The 21,226-nt window shown below is 38.8% G+C and overlaps 1 protein-coding gene across 2 annotated transcripts in view; it reads right to left on the bottom strand.

Annotated features, from left to right (window-relative positions):
• The window catches only part of KDM1A (lysine demethylase 1A), a 52,600-nt gene that overhangs the window by 1,139 nt on the left and 30,235 nt on the right, over positions 1 to 21,226 (bottom strand). For both annotated transcript variants that reach the window (XM_006924462.3, XM_006924461.3), the window contains 12 exons: positions 21,164 to 21,226; positions 20,405 to 20,499; positions 11,676 to 11,818; positions 11,207 to 11,297; positions 9,997 to 10,131; positions 9,235 to 9,308; positions 7,899 to 8,010; positions 5,077 to 5,209; positions 3,337 to 3,524; positions 2,826 to 2,940; positions 933 to 1,060; positions 160 to 306 (listed from right to left, as the gene is read on the bottom strand). The exon at positions 21,164 to 21,226 is cut by the window's right edge and continues 2 nt beyond it. In XM_006924462.3, coding sequence (XP_006924524.1) covers positions 160 to 306; positions 933 to 1,060; positions 2,826 to 2,940; positions 3,337 to 3,524; positions 5,077 to 5,209; positions 7,899 to 8,010; positions 9,235 to 9,308; positions 9,997 to 10,131; positions 11,207 to 11,297; positions 11,676 to 11,818; positions 20,405 to 20,499; positions 21,164 to 21,226 — 1,424 coding nt within the window. The remainder of the gene's footprint in view (positions 1 to 159; positions 307 to 932; positions 1,061 to 2,825; positions 2,941 to 3,336; positions 3,525 to 5,076; positions 5,210 to 7,898; positions 8,011 to 9,234; positions 9,309 to 9,996; positions 10,132 to 11,206; positions 11,298 to 11,675; positions 11,819 to 20,404; positions 20,500 to 21,163) is intronic.

The following is a 21,226-nucleotide window of genomic DNA, read 5'->3' on the forward strand; positions in this document are numbered from 1 at the left end:
ATGATACTGCTCCTCGCTTCTCTGCTTTGGATTATCTGAAAGGGTCCAAGAACAGAACCCTTGGATCAAAATCTAAAATCAGTGGTGGCATTTTTACCGAGATCCTGGGATACTGGCCTCTTCCCAAATAAGCCCAGGTACCGTCTGCCAGTTTCTCACCTGTGGGGCACCTGGAATTGAGGGGCCAGGAGTGATTGGCTGAGCCATTAGATCATAGTCATTTCCAGATGATCCTGCGGCTACGTAAGAATAGGAGCCCCGGGCCCAGGGATCAGCACGCCAGCGAGACACCACTGTTTCCTTGGGCTAACGAAAAAACCATGAGCAGAAGTTATTACTGAACTCCAAAAACAAACCATTCATCTCTGAAAGGGAGGAAAGCTGCGGCGAGTAGGGATACAAGTAAGAGAGAGAAAGAGGCAACAGATATGAGAGCTCACCAAGTGGTGAATGCTGCCGCTTTAAAATATTAACACCAAATGCTTTCACACTGCAAGGAAGCCTCCATGTTGCCCTCTTATCTCTGAATCCAGAGAGCTACTCGGGACTTGACCAAAATTCTCTTACAAATTCACATGATGCATTAAATACGCCTCCTCTCAAAAGAATCATAGGGTCAAAGTGTTTCAATGAGTCTAAAGAATAGAAAAAAGTACCCAGAGATTCTCTTAAGACCTCCCTGAGAGAGTCCCTGAGCCACTCTGTCTGGAGGGTGGGGGACAGTATGATTCCATGAGTAGAGACAGCAGACCACATACTGGGGAGCTTTTCTGAATCCCACTTATGGCACAAACTCCAAACATTAGCATTCATGTAAATCCAGCACGCACTTCTCAATTCCGGCTGAAACTACTGACCAAGAACCTGTGCCACAACTTGAGAGAATACAAGTTGTCCCCCACCTACTTACTTGCCCCGACTCACCTACTTACCTGGGGCACTGCACTGCTACCAAAAATCCCTTTGAGAATGGCCAGGCATCGGCCAACAATCACATCATCACTTATGTTTTCCATGATGCCAGCAGCTTCTCCTGCTACTAGTGCCAATAGTATTGGAGCTAGGGAAACAGAAAGGACAATTCCAGGGTTTTCTTACAGACTTTTCTCAAGAACCTCCTTAAGAGGGTCCCACATTAATCTTGGCCATCAGAGTGCCAATAGATAGGCATGCACCATTCACGCTAGAGATAAATTGTTTCTAAAACAGCAACTTGAAATCTATCCCCAGAAGGGAGCTGACAAACTATAGTGAGTGAAGTGTGACTCATGCACTTCACTGCTTATGACTGCAGAATATAGAAGTCCTGAAGATACCAAATCAGACCCTGTCAACAAAAGAAAACTGAGTATCCCTATATTTAGGTATTTAGGCAAAGAACTGTTAGCCCTGACCACCGTAGTCAGCTCCGCAAGTGCTATCCTCGGCCATCCCAGGCCCCAAGCCCACCACCACCTTTACTAATACACTTGGTGAATATCTATCCAACAGGCTTATGTGATAGGCATAGTATTAGATGCTGGGGATATAAAGCTATAAACTAGACTATATAATCCACAGGTGGGTGGGTGGGTAGGTGTGTATGTGTGTTTGTGTATGATTACAAACTGTGACAAACTATGAAGAAAAACAAGATAACAGAGAAAAGAATACAGGAACGTATATTTGAGGCAGTGGAGGTATGTGTATCCTGGTAGTCCTCTGTGAAAGAGTGACATTTAGGTCAAGACCAGAAGGTTGGGTTGAGCTATGCCATGTTGGGAAGGAAGAGAAGAAAAAAGCACCCAGGCCCAGGCGACAGCACACGCGGAGGCCCTGAAGTAGAGAACAGCACGGTGCTCCGGGACTGCAGGAGCGCAGACAAGTGTGCCTGGAGCGCAGGGAGTGGGGAGGGGCGGGGTGGAGGTCAAGATGAACAATGAGGAAGCTGAGGAAGTAGAGAAGGGCTAGATTATGTGGGCCTTCTTAGTGGCCATAATGGAAAGCCATCAAAAGATGGAAGGAAGGATAGCAGTGGCTGCTGGCAACTAAACAGGTTAAAAGAGAGTGGTTTGGACTGAGAGGTGGGCAGTGGAAAAGAAGTAAATAGCTTTGAGAGAGAGAAAGGCTGGTACTGGCAGGACCCAATGGCCTGGCTGGGGAAAGGGAAGGAGCACTCAGCTGTTGTCAGAAAGCAATGTGCTCAGGGAACGACGTGCCTCCTTAGTGGAGTTAGTGGCCCTAGCCATGTGAAGGATGGTTCAGCATCAGGCAGTGAGGAGTGATGGGAAGAACTGGGGTGGAAATCGAACTGATTAACTGATGGTTTGCATTGCCGAGGCCATGCCTCTGGATACTGCTGCACAGGAGAATGTCTTACATTCTTTTCCTGGAATGAGGTAGGGTCTAAATATACTTTTTTTTGAAAGCTCTGTATAGGATTAAGAGCAATCCAATTACAGAAGAAAGTACAACAGGAAGTAGGAGTTTGATAAGTGCATTCTAAGGAAAGTGATCAAAGATTCAAGGGCAAGTCAGAAACAAAGTGTGAAGATGAGGAATACAGGTTTCCCCTTCCAGGAAGCCTGTCCCTCCTGGCTGGGTTGATTCTCTTTTATGTTTTCTCCCGCAGTGCCCCAGGCTTTCCCCCATCCCTCGCCTTACTGCCCTGTTTGGAGACTGCCTGCCTCCTCAGTGTCCCCCACAGCTAGCTGTGAGTTCCCTGAAGGCAGGGATTTTTTCCCCCATATCCCCAGCACCTATAAAGAATTTCAGGAATTGAGTTTCTGAGAAAAACCAGAACAGTCCTAATTCTCACCCTTACAAGGAAATGAGAAAGCAGTTACCTTTGTAGAGGTTCCAGAAGAGGAAGAGCTCTCCCCTGCTGGCCGTCGTGCTGCCAACATGGCCAAAGAGATTGACGCTGGGGTCCCAGAATACCCGGTCAAAACACAACACCACCTACCACAAGAAAGGAGAACATGGGCTGGTGACAGGGCTCAGAAATGGCTTTAAGCAAAGCTTGCCTCAACAGGAAGTACTTCCTCCTTAGACCATATTAAAGTTTCTTCTAATCTCTCCACATAACCTAGACGCCCCTATTATAAATGCACTACTTGGAATGGCAATCAGAGCTCTCCTCTTATGGGTGTGGGTTTGTGAAGTGACCCAGAAGACTAAGTTCTCATGGATATTTTACATATATTTAGGCAATGAAGTAAATTAATTGACAGGCCTCACCCTGATCCTAGAGCTGAGCGCATGGCAAATGCATAAAAATGCAAACCCCTCCCGTCCGAGTGCAGGGCACTGAGACTGGCATTGCACGGTGGGTATGAGGGGCCAGGGGTGGGTTACCTTGTTAAGGTTGCCAAATCCCATCCTTTGGACTGCAGACGTCTTCCACTCAGGAAGAGGCGGCACAAACTGAACAGCTGGTGGCTGTTGCTTCAACACCCCCAAGGGGAGGGTACAGAGAACTGCGTCACATTTATAAATAAAGGTCTGGCTTGTGGAGCGGGTATTCACAGCTATCACTTCACATCCTAAAGGGGTTCAAGCGAAAAGACTTTACTGGTGACCAGGATAGTACTGATAAAGGTACTGAGCATATACTGCCCAGCAGGATCTATATGCTATCCCAATTAATTCTTCGTAGAAGTCTGTAAAGTTGGTTCTAGTCATTTTTTTTGTAGAAGAAAACTGTGGTAGAGGTGAAGTAATTTGTCGAAGGCCATACAAGTAATTAATGTCAAGATTCAAACCCTAATAGTCAGCCTCAGAGTCCTCGATCTTCACCATCGCACTATCCTACCTCCCTGGTACTCTAATGATCTTCTGGACTAGTAAAAGGACCTGATTGTTTACCAAAGTTAAGTAAATTTAGAAAATATTCAGAGTGAAATGTCTCCCAATAGAACCAATACCTCCTCCACTGCGGGTAGGTGCTCGCTCACTAGGAACCAAGAGAAGAATGACACCAGAAGGCTGTGGTGCAGACCTTGGCTGCAGCTCAGACCGGTGGATCATGCTATTCTTGAGGATACGCTGTGATATTTAGTTTGCCTGAATATGAATGAGCTCCAGAGTGACCACAGAAAAAGCACTGAAAGTAGGTTAATGTTATTTTTCCTCATTTGTGTTTTTCTCTTCAGTGAATACCTATTTATATAATTTCAAAAAACCATATAAATAGCTCAAATAAGTATGAGAACTCAGTATATGCCCATTTTCTGTGGCCACAGAACTAGAGAAAATGACAGAAAAGCTATTCTCGCTGTTCTTCACCTGCTTGCAAATAGCTATTTCAAGGCTGTAGATTTCTCAACACTCTGCTAGAAGCTGCTTCTGAAGGAAAAATGGAAAACTGTTGCGATGGTTATAAAAAACATATTTGTGATCTCAGAGACTCGAGAAAAGGGGCCGTGGAAGTCAAGATTGATGGCCACATCTCCACCTGTCATGAGGGCCCTCAGAGATGGGGGTGACTAGTTACCATAAGGAGTTCAAGACTATTAATTCCAAAAGAGGGTAGACGACAGGTTATCTGTACTTCACATTAAATGTATCTGAAACCAGCAATAATGAGCACTGAGCCCACTGCCACAGGAATCACAGGGCATTTTCCATCTTTGAAGTCAACTTATTAGTAGGACTGCTGCTGGAACGAGAAAGCAGGCTAAGCCGTTAGCCAACACAAATAGGAAAAGCCAGAATGGATCCAAAGACCAAGGTGCAGATGGTGAAATATAGGGGTGGGTCCCGCTGGAGCCTAGGGGCCAAAATCCTGGTATTTAAGAGTATGCTTAACAAAATTAGATCCAAACTCACTGGTTGTTATTATAATAACAAACTAATTTATGCACAGATTGGAAACAAACTTGCCTCAATTTTCTGGACTATACAATGACAAGAATAGAACCTCCAAAGGCTCTATGGGCTCAATCCTTTTGCATCTTTTTTTAAAAATTAGGAGCCATAGTTTATAAGACACTTTCAGGAAATGTACCTAATATTTTTTCTACAGGTCAAGCTCAAAAATAGACCAGTACCATGTTTCAGAGTCAGATTTATCTCACCAGTAAAGCAGTGACGTACCTGATGCTGTGTAGCGAACCTGCCGAACTGCTGTATTCAATTTTATGTCTAGGCCTTCTGCTAAAGCCACAGGCACGCATGAGTAGCCATTTCTCACTGTCAGGTGGCTGCCAGTAAACTCAAAGTCATCATCCTAAAGAGGAAAGGACATATTTTCACATTTTCTTGATCTAAGTTATACTGAGTTTGTAAAGTAACACTAAAAACACCTCCTTGTAGAAACTGTTAATATGCTAAGGCCAAAATTAAAGAATAGTCACTCAGTATTCAGATACTGCTGCCCAAGGAAACTGATGGGAAAAGAAAAAATGTCAAAATGTCCACAATGGCTATCTTTGGGCAGGGAGATTAAGGCAGTTTCTTTTTCCCTAAAGTTTTTATCACTAAGTCCAGACTATTCACGGGGGGTGGGAGAAGGAAGGAAGCTGATTCAGTAAATTCAGATGATTAGATCATAAAAGTTTATTTGGCTTTTGAACGCATTACAGATTTGGTAGGACAGCAAAATCACCATCTTAATTACATTTTCTTTTAGGAGCAAAATCAGTTTTCCTTAAACTTACAAGTTTTAAAGTTGAGGAAGACTTCCAACACTAAAGTCAGTCAGAATAGATGAAGGCAATCTAGGATTATAAAGAGTGACCCAAGATTATCCATATAGTAAAAGAAGTCGAAGTTCAGCCTGGAAAAATGCCCCAAATGATCTTATTTCTTTGAATTTACTGAAACTTTTGAAGGCTAGTTTTTCCAATTTCATGAGAGAGAAACTTTTGAAGGCTAGTTTTTCCAATTTCATGAAATTCCATGGGAAAACATACTACAATTCTCAGAAATTAGATAAAAATACTAAGCGGGAAGCAAAACTCTCACCACTTAGTGAATGACTCATTTGCTCATTTGGATCAGTTCAAATCACTCACATTCAAAATTCAATTATTACAAATGGATATATACTGAAACTTCAAATGATAAGTCAGTGACCAGGAAAGGTCTAATTTAGTATTTATATGAAAAATCATAAAGAAATTGGGAATTCTGCAAAATTTTTACACTACCAAATCCAATCTTCTGTTAATTCAAATGCTAAAGAACAGCAAAGTATAATCTAAAGATTAAGTCAAAATAATCTTACTAGAAAAATGTATAATGAAAATAAAAATATATAAATAAAAAGGTAATATTTACTTCTATGCAGTCTTAAGTCTGGCCAAAGTCTTAGATTTAGAGATTGGTCCATTCAATATGTAAAAAGGCCTGTGACTTCTCACCAGTTTAAGAGTAAGTTACACTTAAAACTACTCAAGAATAAAAGATGCTTAAGACTTGCATACTGTGAACTATAAATAATGCTGAGAATAATTAATTAGATAACCCTATGGAAAAATACGAACCCTATTCTCACCTCTTACTATACACAAAAATTAAGTCAAAATGGATCATAGACCTAACAAGAGCTAAGTGCATAAAACTTCAGGAAGGAAACAGGAAAAAAATCTTTGCGACCTTGGTTTAGACAAAAAAATTTTCAGGATATAAAAAGCCTAAAAGACTTAATAAAATAGGACTTCGTAAAATTAAAAACTTGGCTCTTTAAAAGATACCATTTAGAAAATGAAAAGGCAAGCTACAGACTTGTAGAAAATATCTGCAAAATATAAATCTGACTAGAAAATTGTACCCAGAATTTAAAGAATAAACTCTTACAATTCAACAAAAAGACAACCAGATTTTTTAAATGGGCAAAAAATCTGAATAGACTTTTTACCAAAGAACTGAATACGAATGAATGGCCGGTAAGTAAGTATGTGAAAAGTTGCTTCACCTCACTAGTCATCAGGGAAATGCAAATTAAAATCATAATGAAATATTACTATACACCCATTAGAATGGCCAAAATTTTAAAAACTGACAGGACCAAGTACTGGTGAGGATATGGAGCAACTGGAACTTCCATACATTGCTGGTGGGAATGCAATTTGGAATAGTTTGGAAACTTCTTATAAAGCTCTCTAAAATCTTCCTGTAAGACCCAGCAATTTCACTCTCAGATATTTATCCAAGAGAAAGACATGAACGTTCATATCAGCTTTAATTATTTATAGATAAAAAATGCAAACAACCCAAATGTCCATCAATGTATCAGTGAACAATCTGTAGCATATCCAAATAGTTGAACACTACTGAACAATAAAAAGGAACAAACTATTGAAATACACAACGAGTCTCAAAAGCTTCTAAGTAAGAGAAATCACACACAAAAGGGTATATATATTACATGATTATATATTGTATAGTTCAATTTATATGTAATTCTAGAAAAAGCAAAACTGTAGTGACAGAAAGCAAATCAATAGTTGTCTAGGGCCAAGAGCAGGAGAGTTAGGGAGCAACTGCGAAGGGGCCAGAGAGAACTTTTAAGGATGGTAAAATGTTCTACATCTTTGTGATCCATTTTGAGTTAATTTTTGTGTATAGTGGGAGGTAACAGAAGGGTTCATATTTTTCCCATAGGGTTATCTAATTAACTATTCTGGCATCATCCATTTTATTTGTCTTGGCACCTTTGTTGAAAATCAGCTGACCATGTGTTAGTTTGTTTATGGTTGCTTTTTTTGTCATTTATCTGTCTATACCTTTATGGTATTGGTTCATAACTATATAAGTCGGGCAAAACCAAGTTGTTCACTCAAAATAGGTGAGTTTTATTGTATGTAAATGATCTCTCTTAAAGCTGTTTAAAAACACACATATAAAGAAATTAAGTTTCTCTTAAGGGCTCTCTCAAAGACATGTGCCAACAAATAAATGATAAAGGAATTTACCTGATCCCAATGTTTAAGGGAGAGCGTAGAAAGAGGTGTGGCATTAGCAAATTCTAGATTTGCAAAATGCCAATCAAGTATTTGTCTGTCTCTTGATGAGAGATACACATCACTGCAAAAGGAAAACAGAGGAGCACAAAGTTATTGAAGGACTACTATTATTCTCAATGGGCTGACGTGGATAATCTCAGTAAACTGTGTGGGAAACTAAACCTGGAACTGCGCCGTATGTGAAGAAATCCTAAGTCCTCATCTGTCTTATTAACCCCTTTATTCCTGGTGCCTAGAGCAGTGCGAAGCTCACTACATAAAGCAAATTACAATCAGGACTCGGTTGTCGGGAGGGAAAAAAAAAGACTTCTTCATATTGTTACCTTGCATTATAAAAGCAATTTGTTGTAAAAATTTTTGTTTTATATTTGAAATAAAGCATGGACTTTTTAGCAAGAACAGGTAGCATCCCTGAATATAGAGCAAAGAAGGTATGCATGAAGGCCAGAAGCAACATGGAACACAGAGTATCAATCAGCGTATTAAGTATTCACTGTCAAAAATCCAATGGAAATAAGTGTAATACCTTCCTAGTCCCCAGAATTATGGGAATTTAAAGCAACATCACCTTCTACACCACTCAGAGAAGATAATTTTCACTTACTACATTGTCATTCACATATCGGATTTTATGGAGAAAACCTATCTTAAAAAACAATACATTTAAGTATCTAGGACACTCTTACACATTAAAATATAAGACTAGGAGATTTAGGAACCTGACAAGCACAGTTGAACATTGAACAACATGTGGTTAAGGGCAATGACTTCCACCTCACCTTGTACAGTCAAATACCTGTATAACATGACTCTCCCAAAACTTAACTAATAGCCTACTGTGGACCAGAAGCCTCACCGATAACATCATCGATTAAACACATATTTTGTATACGTAATATATACTGTATTCTTACAATAGAGCTAAAGAAAGTTATAAGGAAAATATGTACATATACTTTAGAAACTCAAGACACACCTAGCCTTTTCTTAACTTTTTTGATATTTCTAGGCTATGAGGTTGTAAGTTTCTTCGAATTATCACAAATCTCCAAAAATTTTCCAATATATTTACTGAAAAAGATCCATATATAAATGGACTTGTGCAGCTCAAACCTGTGTTGTTCAGGGTAAATTGTAGTCCATACGCATAGATACCTTCCATTCATTAAACAATGTGTAATCTATTCACCAAACAAAAGGCTCATGGTGCTTTATAATTTCTCTCTAAAGCTAACAGAAAGAATAGTAAAAGCTATCCCTCTGAATGTTTGTGTGTTTTTCTTACCTTGGGGGATTAGCTTCCAATTCTTGAAGTTTTTCTTCTAGCTTTCCTTGTGTTTCAGCTAATTCATCATATTCCTGATAAAATTAAGAGAACTACATTTATCTGGAGGTGTTAGAAACCCACCTAGTTATTTATATCACAGAGTGTATGGCCTGGAGTACATCCCTGTCCAGGTCATATCTATGAATGTCTCAGCTTAAGGCTCTGTCAGGGCTCAGGGATGGTTGTTCTTGGAGACAAGTTACAATGTGAGCCTGGAATTAAGACTGGGGGAAGGAGTATGAAAAAGAATAGCCACTGCCTCTTCCTGTCCATTTAACATGTACCTAGCATGAATAAACACTTTAGATCCCCTACAAGTCAGGTAGTATTAACACTAGATGAGGGGAATAAGAAGCCCAAGGTCACATGACTAGGAGACACTAAGTTTCAGTTTTCGACCAGAAAGTTTGACTCCAAATGACTCCGAAGTCCATGTTCAATATCATTATTCTAAACTGTCAGTGATAAACTATGACAGAGGGCTAAAATGAAATGTAAGTAAGCTAAAGTATGAGATTGTGAAGACAAAGTGGGAATTCTGCAGAAAAAGCAGATCTCAAACCAAACTAACCAATTAAGTCCCCAAGGATCTTGTGTACCAAACCTTCTTTCTACTATAGGCATCTTGGCTAGTGGCTCTCTCTTTTCCAAAGTTTCTCAGATCTATACTATTTCTTAGGATTCCAAGTAAAACCAACTAGGCATGTATGTATACCATACCTTGCACAGAGCAGTCAGATCCCTGTGTTTGCTTTTCACTAAGAACTCAGCAGTGATATCTCTGGGTGGCTTGACTTCAGATGCTTCTTTGTATTGCTGATGGAGTTCTTTAATTTTCTCTTTCAAATTTACCATCTAAGAGGGAAAGATACAAATTTACCATTCCAGATAGTAATGTAATTCATCTCTAAATCATGTGCTTTGGCTCCTGCCCTAAACTGCTATTATACCAAAAGAGGGTTACAATGCAATGTCCTTAGAATTCTTAAATATCTCTTCTACATCATGACATAGTAGAACAGGAAAGAAATCCTATATGGCTCAACACAGAGGTATCATCACTATCAGATAAGATTGGCTCTGTTTTCTAAAACAAATGAGAGAACTAAGAGTGTCCCATAATTTTTCTCTCACACACACACATTTTAATTTTCAGGAAAAATGAACCACCACGATTTGCTTTTTAAATATATAAAAGGTGAAATCATCACACAAAGCACCTTAAGGAACCCTTTTGTCAGGTTTCTGATGGCACTGCACAGTACTAGGGAAAGCTTGAGACTGGGGACCCCACAGCTATCTTGCCAGTTGGCCATTCTCTACGCACTCTCTTTATTTCGTCCTTACCACAATCCATGAAGTAGTGCCAGTGAGAGTGAGGCAAGAGTCTGGTCACAAGATGCACCCAGATTTCACATTATAAAGCTCTCCACTCAGGAGCTGTCCCACTTCATGTTTTCTCCCTAGGCTGGTGTTAAGTTCGCAGCTGGCAGGATGAGGAGAAACAAATGGTTTCCTAGTCTGCAGCCGGGGCTCTGGAGGGTGGTGATAAAGAGCCCTCAACAGATGTATACCCTTGGGGAATATCCTCATATTGGCAGAAGTGAAATAATTATGGCAATGAATTATGGTCCTGGCTGCTGAGGACCTTGGGAACTTGACCGGAGGACAGCTGATTTCTCTCTCCACCTAGAACTGAGCAGAGGGCACTGGGCCAGCTTTGCAACAGCCAAAGGGAACCTGACACAGGGAAGATCTATTCCCCGCCGATAATAATTTACTAGTAATGACATACTGAAGACAGAAAAAATAGTGCCTTTTTCTAGTCATTATTTTCTTGAGTTCCAGTGCTTTTAAAATTTCTAAATTAAAGCCTTTTTCTACCTACGGATGTATCATTAGCTGTGAAGAAATAAACAGAGAATTTCACCTTATTAAGAAGTTCTTTCAATTCCTCCTGAGTTTTCACGATCTTTTTCCAATGTTCAATCTGCTCATCTTTGACATGCTTTTCTTGTAACCTAAGAGAGACAATATACGTATGCCCTCATCACACATCCGGCTTTGCAGCACAAGACAGATATCCATCGAAAACATTCAAGGGTATCAAAGTCCCCTGAAATTTCTAATATCTTGGAACAAGAAAGTTGGCTGGTGGCAAATTATTTTCTAGGCTATGTTAAATACATTTTAGTACCATAAAAGCTGTGGATTTTAAAACTGAGAGGGGCCTTAAGTAACATGTAATTGTTTTAAATGGTTTTACTTTTGGATTTAACTATTTCACATGAAAATAAGTAACAAATTAGCTCAAGTAAGACTTGCTGAAAAACTTAAAATATAAATAGCAAATCTCTAAATGAAATTCACTATACGACAAGTGGTACTGAAGTACTTACTGAATGACAACTTCCAGTGCCTGGCCAAGGGACACAGGCTTATTATTGAGGACATTGAAGTCCAGCTGGTGACTAAGGTAAGACGTAGCTTCCAGCAACCGGTTAAATTCTTGCTCTACCATTTCATCTTTCTCTTTAGGAACCTGAAAACCCGAAGTATAGCAGAGTTATTTCTTATAAGACTAAACGTAATTATCCATGAAAACACAAATGCTCTACAGCTTAAAAGTCAAAAATATGTATCTCAAAGGGGAAACCTTTGAAGACAATGATTCAAACTTTCTTTTCTATGAAGTGGTCAATTCCATTAAATGATATGAAATGTTTTTGGCACTGATATTTTCCTAGTCTTCCAGTTTTGCCCTCAGAGCTGGGACTCCACCTCTATTCACGGCCACAGGATTCACACTGCAGCTAACTGACAGTATGTGGAGCACAAAGTGCCCTGGAGCCAACATGCACTGAGGTGAGCTGGGCTGACATGCAATAATACGCTGCTAACGTCCCAGAAAACAAAGACTATCTCGACACACCCGAGGACCTTCCAGAATAAGGGTGGACAAAAAAGCCCAAGGTACCTGCTTCCCCTCAAAGATGACAGAATTTCAGGTGGGAGTAGGAAAGAGAAATGAAATTCATGGCTATTGATAAGAACACAATAGCACCTTAATTCTTTGGCAGAGTAATAGTGTTTTATGGCACCAATTAAGTTCAGACTTGAAAGTCCAAAGCTCAGATTATGAGAGACTGAAGTAGTAGGCCTGGCTCACTATTGTAGAGGAAAAGAACAAGCTGCAGAGAAGATCATCAAGCTGCAAGACCATGCTCCTAGTCCCTGCTGTGTCCCTGCCTATTGATGCCATCAGTTAGTTAGTTGAACAAATCTCTCTGCTACTGCTTAACTCAGCCCCAAAGTAAACTATCTGTAATTCTACTGCTGAATTCATGACAGCAGTGAGAGAAGGAAACAGCATGTATAATGCAAGCAACTCTTCCTGTAATAAGCTGGGCATCAACTGGGAAATGGGATTCAAACTATGGAATTTCACCTTACAGTTAACCTAAAATTGGTAACAAGAAAACAAAACATTAAAATAAGTTCTAATAAACACTGAGGCCTATTACAATCAGAGATAACTGACTGTGGACAAGATCATCACAGGAAGACTCTACCTCTCATTTGAAACTTCTTAGTTTTTGCCTTCCCAATTAAAGGGATAATTTCAAAGCACAAGGCTCTGCCCCTTCACTGATAAGTCACACAAGTAACTCTAGGATATGAGCCATGGTGTGGCAGAAAGAATATGGTAAGAAGTACAATCTGCACCAAAAAAAGAAAGGGCAAAGAACTGTAACTCTCCTTTGGACTTGTAAATGACACACACCATAACTGATTCAATCAAAATCACGTTTTAGAGCATCGAGTTCTAAAAGTCCATACATGGGAGAGATCAGAAAATCTTTAGGAACTAGAGAATCCTCCTTATCCTAAGAAATATAAATCCTTGAGAATCTTTTGGTTTAGGTTGAGAAATAAGGCAGAGAATCAGGCTTTGGATGCTTGGTGCCATTTACACATCAGGGTGGTATCTAGGGCTCAGTAGGATCAAACACATCTGATCTCCCATTCAACTCCATGGCCAAAGAAAAGGGCTCTTGGTGACACCCCTACTTCTTCTGATTACACAGCTATCAGAGCTAATGAAAAAGACCCTCTTGTCAGGAATTTCATTTACTTTCTCATCAGTTACTTTTCCTCACTGATGTGATAGTCGTATACAGAGCAGCTCAAAGCAATGCTGAAATTTTGCTTGGTGTTAATTCCTGCAATGATGCTACAAAAGACGGTTCTAGAAACTAAATTTGATGCTCCTTTTAAAAAAGAAACAATTATATTTTCAACATGAAATCCACATAGTTATGAGACCTTAACGGATAACAGATGCAATGTGCATGACTGCTTTTCCTAGAGTACGAAAAGGTGATATTTCTATGTGTAGTTTCTAAAATGCCTAGCAAGGGGATGCTATAGCAGCAAGAGGGACCAGATCACATATGCCTCTACAATAAGGCAGAATGTGCCAATACACAAATGTGCAAATGGTACAGATTAAAGCTCTTCCAGTGTCAACGGATGGCTTGCTTCAGACAAGCTTTAATCTTTGCAGCTAGGGTGACAGTCACATAGGGAAGTTCATACTGAAAAAGGACGCAGCACTCAGGCTCAGTAACTGGGGTCCAGGGTGTGTGGTAGAGAAATATTTAAAGGGACACTGTCAAGGTTAAAGGGACCAAATATGACCTTTTGTTTCTTCCCTCTGTTTGCTGAGCAGCCCACTTGATTCATTACACTTTCCCCTTTAGTTCACTCATGCCCCCCTACAAAAAACCTGACTTTTTACATGCGCTTTCAATGACAAAAACTCAAATGGCACCAGCCCAACATATAGGCGCAACTCTACAACAACAAACCAGTGTGAATGTATGATGGAAAGGACCTTGGAAGGGAAAGATTTAAGTTTCAAGCTTTTAATGGGTTATTGTAAACAGTGAAGAAAATGATTTGAAAAATTATGAAAAAAAATACCTTGACAGTGTCCTTTTAACCAGTGCAGCAGAGAGAGAAATAAACTGTAAATAACAGCCCAACAGCCACGTCAAGTTTAGTTTTGTACGACAGCAGTAAAATCAAGGCTTTAAACACACAGCATGACAGAGGCATTCTGTTAGCTCAGAAGCTGCAACCACCAGAGAAATAAGGAACAGACTGTACAGAGACCAAAATGGGAAAGTCAAAGCATAGAAATGGGCAAAAGAAAGGCAGTTTGGGGGAGGGGTAGTGGTAAAGGGAGATGGTATCAGAAAGCAGCGAGGAATAAAGCAAAACTTAATAAAAGAGAAAAGGAGAACATAGAACAGTAACAAGAACAACAACAAACAAACAAAAACCAACCCAAGAGAGTACTGTCCTGTCTGACTGACATCAGATGACATGACTGCATCTCCACTACACACCACTCTACCTCGAGGCTCCACTTAGGAGACTATATAAGAAACAGTCAGCAGTCAGGCCCCACCCATTTTCTGCCTAAACAATTACAGGAATGTTGCCAGTGAGACCAGGGATAGCTTCGAAACTTGAATTTTTCCCCCATTAACTTAAAAATTCCACTTTGAAATTAAAGGAATATTTGGAAAATAGTAAATAAAATACTTGTCCATTAGTCAATATTGCCTGGGAAAAAACCAGTGTTTTTGATATATTTAAATTCTGAATGTTTTTAAAATTAAGTTAGATATATTCTATTTGACATACTCAGACAGTGAAAAGAACTTTAGCAAATGACAACCTTTAAGAAGCTTCTGAATACCTGTTTCAGGTCATTTCTTTCCCCTTGATGAGAACCTTCTGACTCCATTAGCTTTACAAATAATTAGGGAAAAGAGTTGAAATACTGGCAATCTCTAAACACAAGCTGTAATAATTTTAGTTTTACCTGACCATTCTATTCTAGGTTCTTACAACTGTATCTTAAGAAAGGAACTCAGCAAATGATTATACAGGGTATAATCATTATATTAGACAGCAGCTGGATTTCTATATTACAGCACAGCAAGAACATGTAACAGCAAACTAAGAAGTTTTTTTTGGGGGGGGGGAGGAGGACCCCTGGTAGTTTTTTTTTTTTTTGGTAAAGAATTAAACAAAAAAGATATCACTTGAAACGGATTTTGATTATGACTTTTCAAAGCCATGGGTTTCCCTATGAAAGGCTCCAGATAAACAGTTCCTTCAAGACTAAGGAAATTTGGTGAGTCTCACTGCTCTAAAAAGGTACAATCCTGATTGTTTGGGTCCTGTAGATTATATGGAACATTCCTGAACATGGCTGGGGGAGTGGCAGCCTGTGCACACGTCTAACCCATGCAGAATTTAGGGAAAGCCAAGCAACTTTCTCTGGATAGTGTCCCTGATCCTGCAAGAAGTCATCTCAAAGAAGAACAACTTTCTTTATTCTACTTCCGGTTGCATTCTACCATCACAAGCTCTTTAGGTCTTCGAAAACATTATCTATCTCACTTCCAGTCTGTATGAGTTCTTTAGCAGCCGAGCAGAATGGAGGTAAGAGCAGCTAGGTTCTAGGTACAGAGTTCTGAGATTTAGCCAGAAGAAATCCTCAGAAATAACAACACATTGAGAAAAGATGTAATGACCAAATCTGGCCAACAGAGGCCACAGTCAATCTCCACCTCTCCCACCATGCATTTCTAGAATTATGATAAAACAAAAGATTAATTCCTTTGATAAAACTTGGAAGAAGAATATTACATCTGAAGAGTCTCTAATTCAGATTCCCAAATAGCTGAGGGAAATGAGATATAGATACTATCCCTAAAGGGAGAATAAGGACAACGAGTACATCCTCTAAATAAAATTCAATGGGATTCTATAAATAAAAACTGTTGCCCCTTTCCCCCTCTTTAAATTCAAAGGGAATTTTTTAGGTAGTATAAATATCTGACTTCTCTAAAGCAATGACTAGGCTATGTAGAGAAGGCACACACAATGTGTCTAAAGAGTACACTCTAGCAATTCTAACATATAGTGAAGATGCTCAGTAAATTCTTGTTAAATGAAATAAATTACTATAGTTTGGAAAAGCAAAGTAAGTATTATAACTATATTTGAAAGGAAAACAACTATTCTGCAACTTCAGGAACATTAAGGAAGACATATTTTTACACTGAGGGACTGGTAGTCAAGATTTTAAAGGGTAGAGAAAGAGTACCTTAAAAATACCAAATATATGTCCACAAAGGAAGATGAAAATTGAAAAGGCCAATAAGCCTGTGTCAAAAGTATAATCTAAGCACCACTCCGTATAAATACAAGTGAAAACCTGCTACGTTATGATAGATACTGAGTATGTCCAGTTAACGGTCTTTGTGAGAGACCTGGCACCTGTTACCTTTTACCTATTATTTTTCTTCCTCATAAGAGTAGAGCCACTCAAGAAAATCAGTACCTTGTTTCTCCAAGTAGTTACTGAGTCTTTGGATCTCACTTGGTAATCTCTGTCTCTTTGTTTCTCTCAACAGTAGACCAGAGATCTTGTAATGCAGAATGCTATAGCAATACAGGAATTTGATTAAGATACCTTTTCATTACTCAAAAGAAACCAAAACAAAACTAGAATCTAAAGCCCCCGAGTTATTAGCTGGTATACAGGAGATGCAGAAAACATTCAGTCATTTCCCCTGCCTTCCTCCAACAATCCATGTTTTCAGTTCTCTCACTGTGATGCCCAAAATGTTCCTGAAATATGAATGACTCTATTTCCCAATCTTCTCCATATCCACTTAAAGCTGATTATAGTTCAGAGTATAAATCCATCATCAGTCAACCTGAGGGCAGCTGCTGTATTAGCTGCGATTGTTTTCCTAGCTAGAAGACACTTCTATTTATAGGAATATCCTCTATTAGAACCAAATAGAGAAGCCCTTGTTCTTCTCATCCAGAGCCAGAAAATAAGCCAAACACAGAAGCTTAACATTTTAGCTGTCAGTGTAGGACCAGAGAGAACAGAGAAGTAAACTCTTTTAGGGGTTCTTGTGATTGTGATAAAATGATAAGATAACAAAACAAAAACCACTTGCTATTTAATTTTTTCCTATAGCAGCAAAATGGCTAAGTATGGTGATATGTCTGTGTCTTTAAGACAAAATTGCAAGTGATATTTACAACTTTGTTAACTGCTGGCCTTGTACAGGATGAGAGAATTAATTCCTCCATAGTAACAACAGAGCCATCAAATCACCCTCTTTTCCACTGAGGCCGTCCACAAAGAATAGAGGAACATGACCCCACTTCATTTGACACCTTACTGAAGTAAAATCAATGGCTAGGTGAATGTCCACTCTAGGTAGGCCTTCATAAGAGTAACTGTTAAAAGAAAGCTCTTTGAGAAAGAGACCCAGCTGATGCAGTCACATAGGCGATTAGAGTTGCACACACTTACTCATGCCCCAACCTTCCATGAAATATCAGCAAGGCATAGAAAAATAAGTATGAGAATTTGATCTGGAACCCCAGGCATGGATCCTGGCTCCACAATTTATTGACTATAACACATGTCTGAGCTTTAGATTCTTCCCCTGCAAAATGAGAGAACAAAGCAACTCAAATACATACTCAGATTTCCAAACTCATGAACATATTTGTAATTATAAATTAACAGGGCTATCGGCTCTTAGTACTTGTTCTGTAAGCTAAAGGCCAGTCTTTTGGTCCACAACTGTCTATTCCTACTCTGAGCTAGACTATTGGCAACAGCAAGATACAGAAACATTAACATGCCTTCTGAGGTTTAACTAACTTAAGGCAAGTGGAACTCAGGACTATAAAGAATTTTTCCCCAAATTTGAGAATGCTTAAAAAATCCTCCTTACTACTGCACCAAATAGAAACATACCAACTTCAAAAAAACCCTATAAAGATCAGAGTTAAATGACAATTACAAATTTCACTTGGAAAAATATCCCTGTATACAAAATGATGAAAACCACATATCGGTTTAACAACTGTTTACTACAGTGCTACTCAAAGGGCTGATCCTGATGAGAATAAAGGAGCTTATGCCAGAACCTAAATAACAGGCCACTCCCTTTAATGAGACAGTCTTGCTATGGAAAAAAGTCATCATCTGAACTAACAAGTGTGGTTAATGATGTAGTTTATTTATATTCTGGGGCCAGCTGTCTATCTCAACCCATAATAACCAATATTTAGTTCATGGACTGACAGCTGGTTACAGGCCACACTTGAAAGAAATACTGGTATACTATTAGAAACAAATGTTTTTTAAATGTGTTAAAGCTCCTCTAATACCAAGAAAGCAGACAATTTCTTTGGATATCTCTATAGAAAAAAGCTTTCTTTTTACTGTTAGAATAGACTTAATGAACCTAGGTGCTCTACATTCAGGAAAGTCTAAAGAAAAAGACAGTGTCTCAGTAATCAGTGATGATCTTTGGATTCCACTCCTTCTTGAGGACTAATGAGATACACTTTGGAGGTCTTCCTTCCTCAATTCAATTCTACACTACTGCCTAGCTACCTAAAACACCTTTCTGGTCATGTTACTTCCCTGCTCTAGACCCTCTAAAATCTCAACCTACACATCAGCCTGGCAAGCAACATCCACCACTCTAAACTTTGGCTTTATATCATTGGACCCTCACCAGTATAATCCCATCCTCCTTCAGAGACCTTAGACTTAAACCTTTTGCCTCCAATGTCTGTCCCTCCACAATCACATGTTCAAGCCCTAAGCTACCTTCCCAAATGCTCTCCTTCCCTCTAAATCTCTCCCCACCTTTGCCTCTCTCACCTCCAGAGACTCTTTCTCTTACCCCTTTGGCTCTTCAGTAGCAATTCAGCCTTGTATCTGACCCTTGGCAAATCTGCCTTGACTTTGTGTTTCTGAAATATACATGAGGAATATGTTTTTTTTGGGAAAACCCTTAGATTTTAATGACGTCTATTACTCCTGATGCTCTGGGTTCACAAGACATCTGGAGTCACTATCTACTTTTGTATATGTTTGAAAATTTCCATAATAAAAAGTTGGGGGGGGGATAATTATTAGTATACAAGTCTCACTACACTGTATCATCTTACATGGCAGGGAATGTCTTATTCACCTCTATATCTTTTACAGATCTTTGCAGAGTAGTGAAAGATTATTGAATTGTTCAGTTAACCTCTACTTCACCCTTTTACTCCCATTTCATTTTGTTCATTCTGCCAGAAAGCTACCTCCAAAAGGCCTGGCAGGAAGTTTGGATCATTCCCTGAAAGCATTCCCTGAAAGTCTGCCCTTCTCTGATATGTACCCCATAAAGCTTGAAGGTATAGGAATAGGTGAGGATGTCCCATGGGACAGATCATACAAAATTCAAGAGTTAGGATCTTAACCACTTTCAGCAACAATAGCCAAACTGTCATATGGATAGCAAATCTTCGCTTCCTCAAAACATAAAGATGATAATGTGCTTTTATCCTGAGGATTGAAGACTCCCTCACTACTGATGGGGGAATCAGTAAAACTTCTAAATAGAAACTTTTGAATTTCACTCACCCCTAAAAATTAGGACTGCTTTTCACAGTGTAAGCCCATCAGCTAGTTGTTAAACTACTCTCACTCTCCTAAACCAAACATGACTTCCATGCCACTGCCGTACTAAGCAAAGGAAGCTCCTCTGTACCTCTGGGGCAATAAATACCTACATAAGCATCTGGCTAAATACCACCATTTGGCTATCAGGCCATTAAAAACTTGAGCCTACAAACACAAAACTGAAGTCATAAAGAGCACATGGAACTAAAGCACATGATGGGAGGCACAATACAAAGAAATGAAGAATCAGGTGTTAATTACACAGGTCTCTTGGAGTAGGTGGCCACAGCTTAATAAAAAGATTAACTTTCTAGCTAGCTTTCATTAAATGTCTAAAGATAAATGCTTAAACAGACATATAAATTTGCATACATGCAATATAATCCCTTCCTATATAGCTCAGAGTTAAGGAACAATCAGAATAATGTCACATCATTTATGCCCTCAGTTCATATGTATATGTGTGTATATTAACCCACACATTTCCTCCAAAATCGTTTTCAACTGAACCAAAAAAATTTTGAAAAGTTCTGTTTGTCCTCCACTTACAGCTTGTCCATTGGCTTCATAGAGTGGGCATTTTTGCTTGATCTTGGCCAGTTCCATATTTACTTGTTTGCTGACCACAGCCATGGGATTCCCTCCTAGAAAAAACTCAAATGATTAAATTTGACATACCTTTTATGAAGAGAACAATATTCTCAAAGCAAAAATATTTTTTACTCAAAATTTAAAATACTTTAAACTTAGGGTATGTATAATATATATTTTAAAAATACCTAAAGTAAAACAAATGTGTAAGGTAAGCATAAAGAAAGCAAAAAATAACCTTTAATCCCACAAAGTTAACATTTTATTACAGATCTAATATGCATAAAATTATAGACATACACACATACAAAAAGATAACACATATGTTTTTTAATCTTTTCAATTTAGCAGTAAATTATGGAAATCATTTCATGTTAACATGCAGCATAATTTTTAGTGTAACAATTTAATCTTGTAATTTGTGTTTTACTCTCGCACATTAAAAATGCTCCAAATATAACATGGTCCATTTGTCTACTTTCTCAGGATAATTTGCTAAATAAAACTGGATTTGCTAGGTCCGAATGTATGTACAATTTAAATTTTGCACATATTGATACATCCTTTCAGGAATACTATTTGTTAATTTACCTCTCACTAACACTAAGAATAGTATCTTTAACCAATATATTTTAAAACTGTATCTATGGCTTTAAAATATAAGCTTAAACAATCTTGGGAGTCTCAGACTTTATATTACAGCACAAAACCACTTACCAAGACCTGTTACTACCATGGCTCCAAGGTCAGCTACATAGTTTCCTTTGCGAAATGTGGCAA

This window comes from Pteropus alecto, unplaced genomic scaffold, assembly GCF_000325575.1.
Source record: "Pteropus alecto unplaced genomic scaffold, ASM32557v1 scaffold39, whole genome shotgun sequence".
NCBI lineage: Eukaryota > Metazoa > Chordata > Mammalia > Chiroptera > Pteropodidae > Pteropus > Pteropus alecto.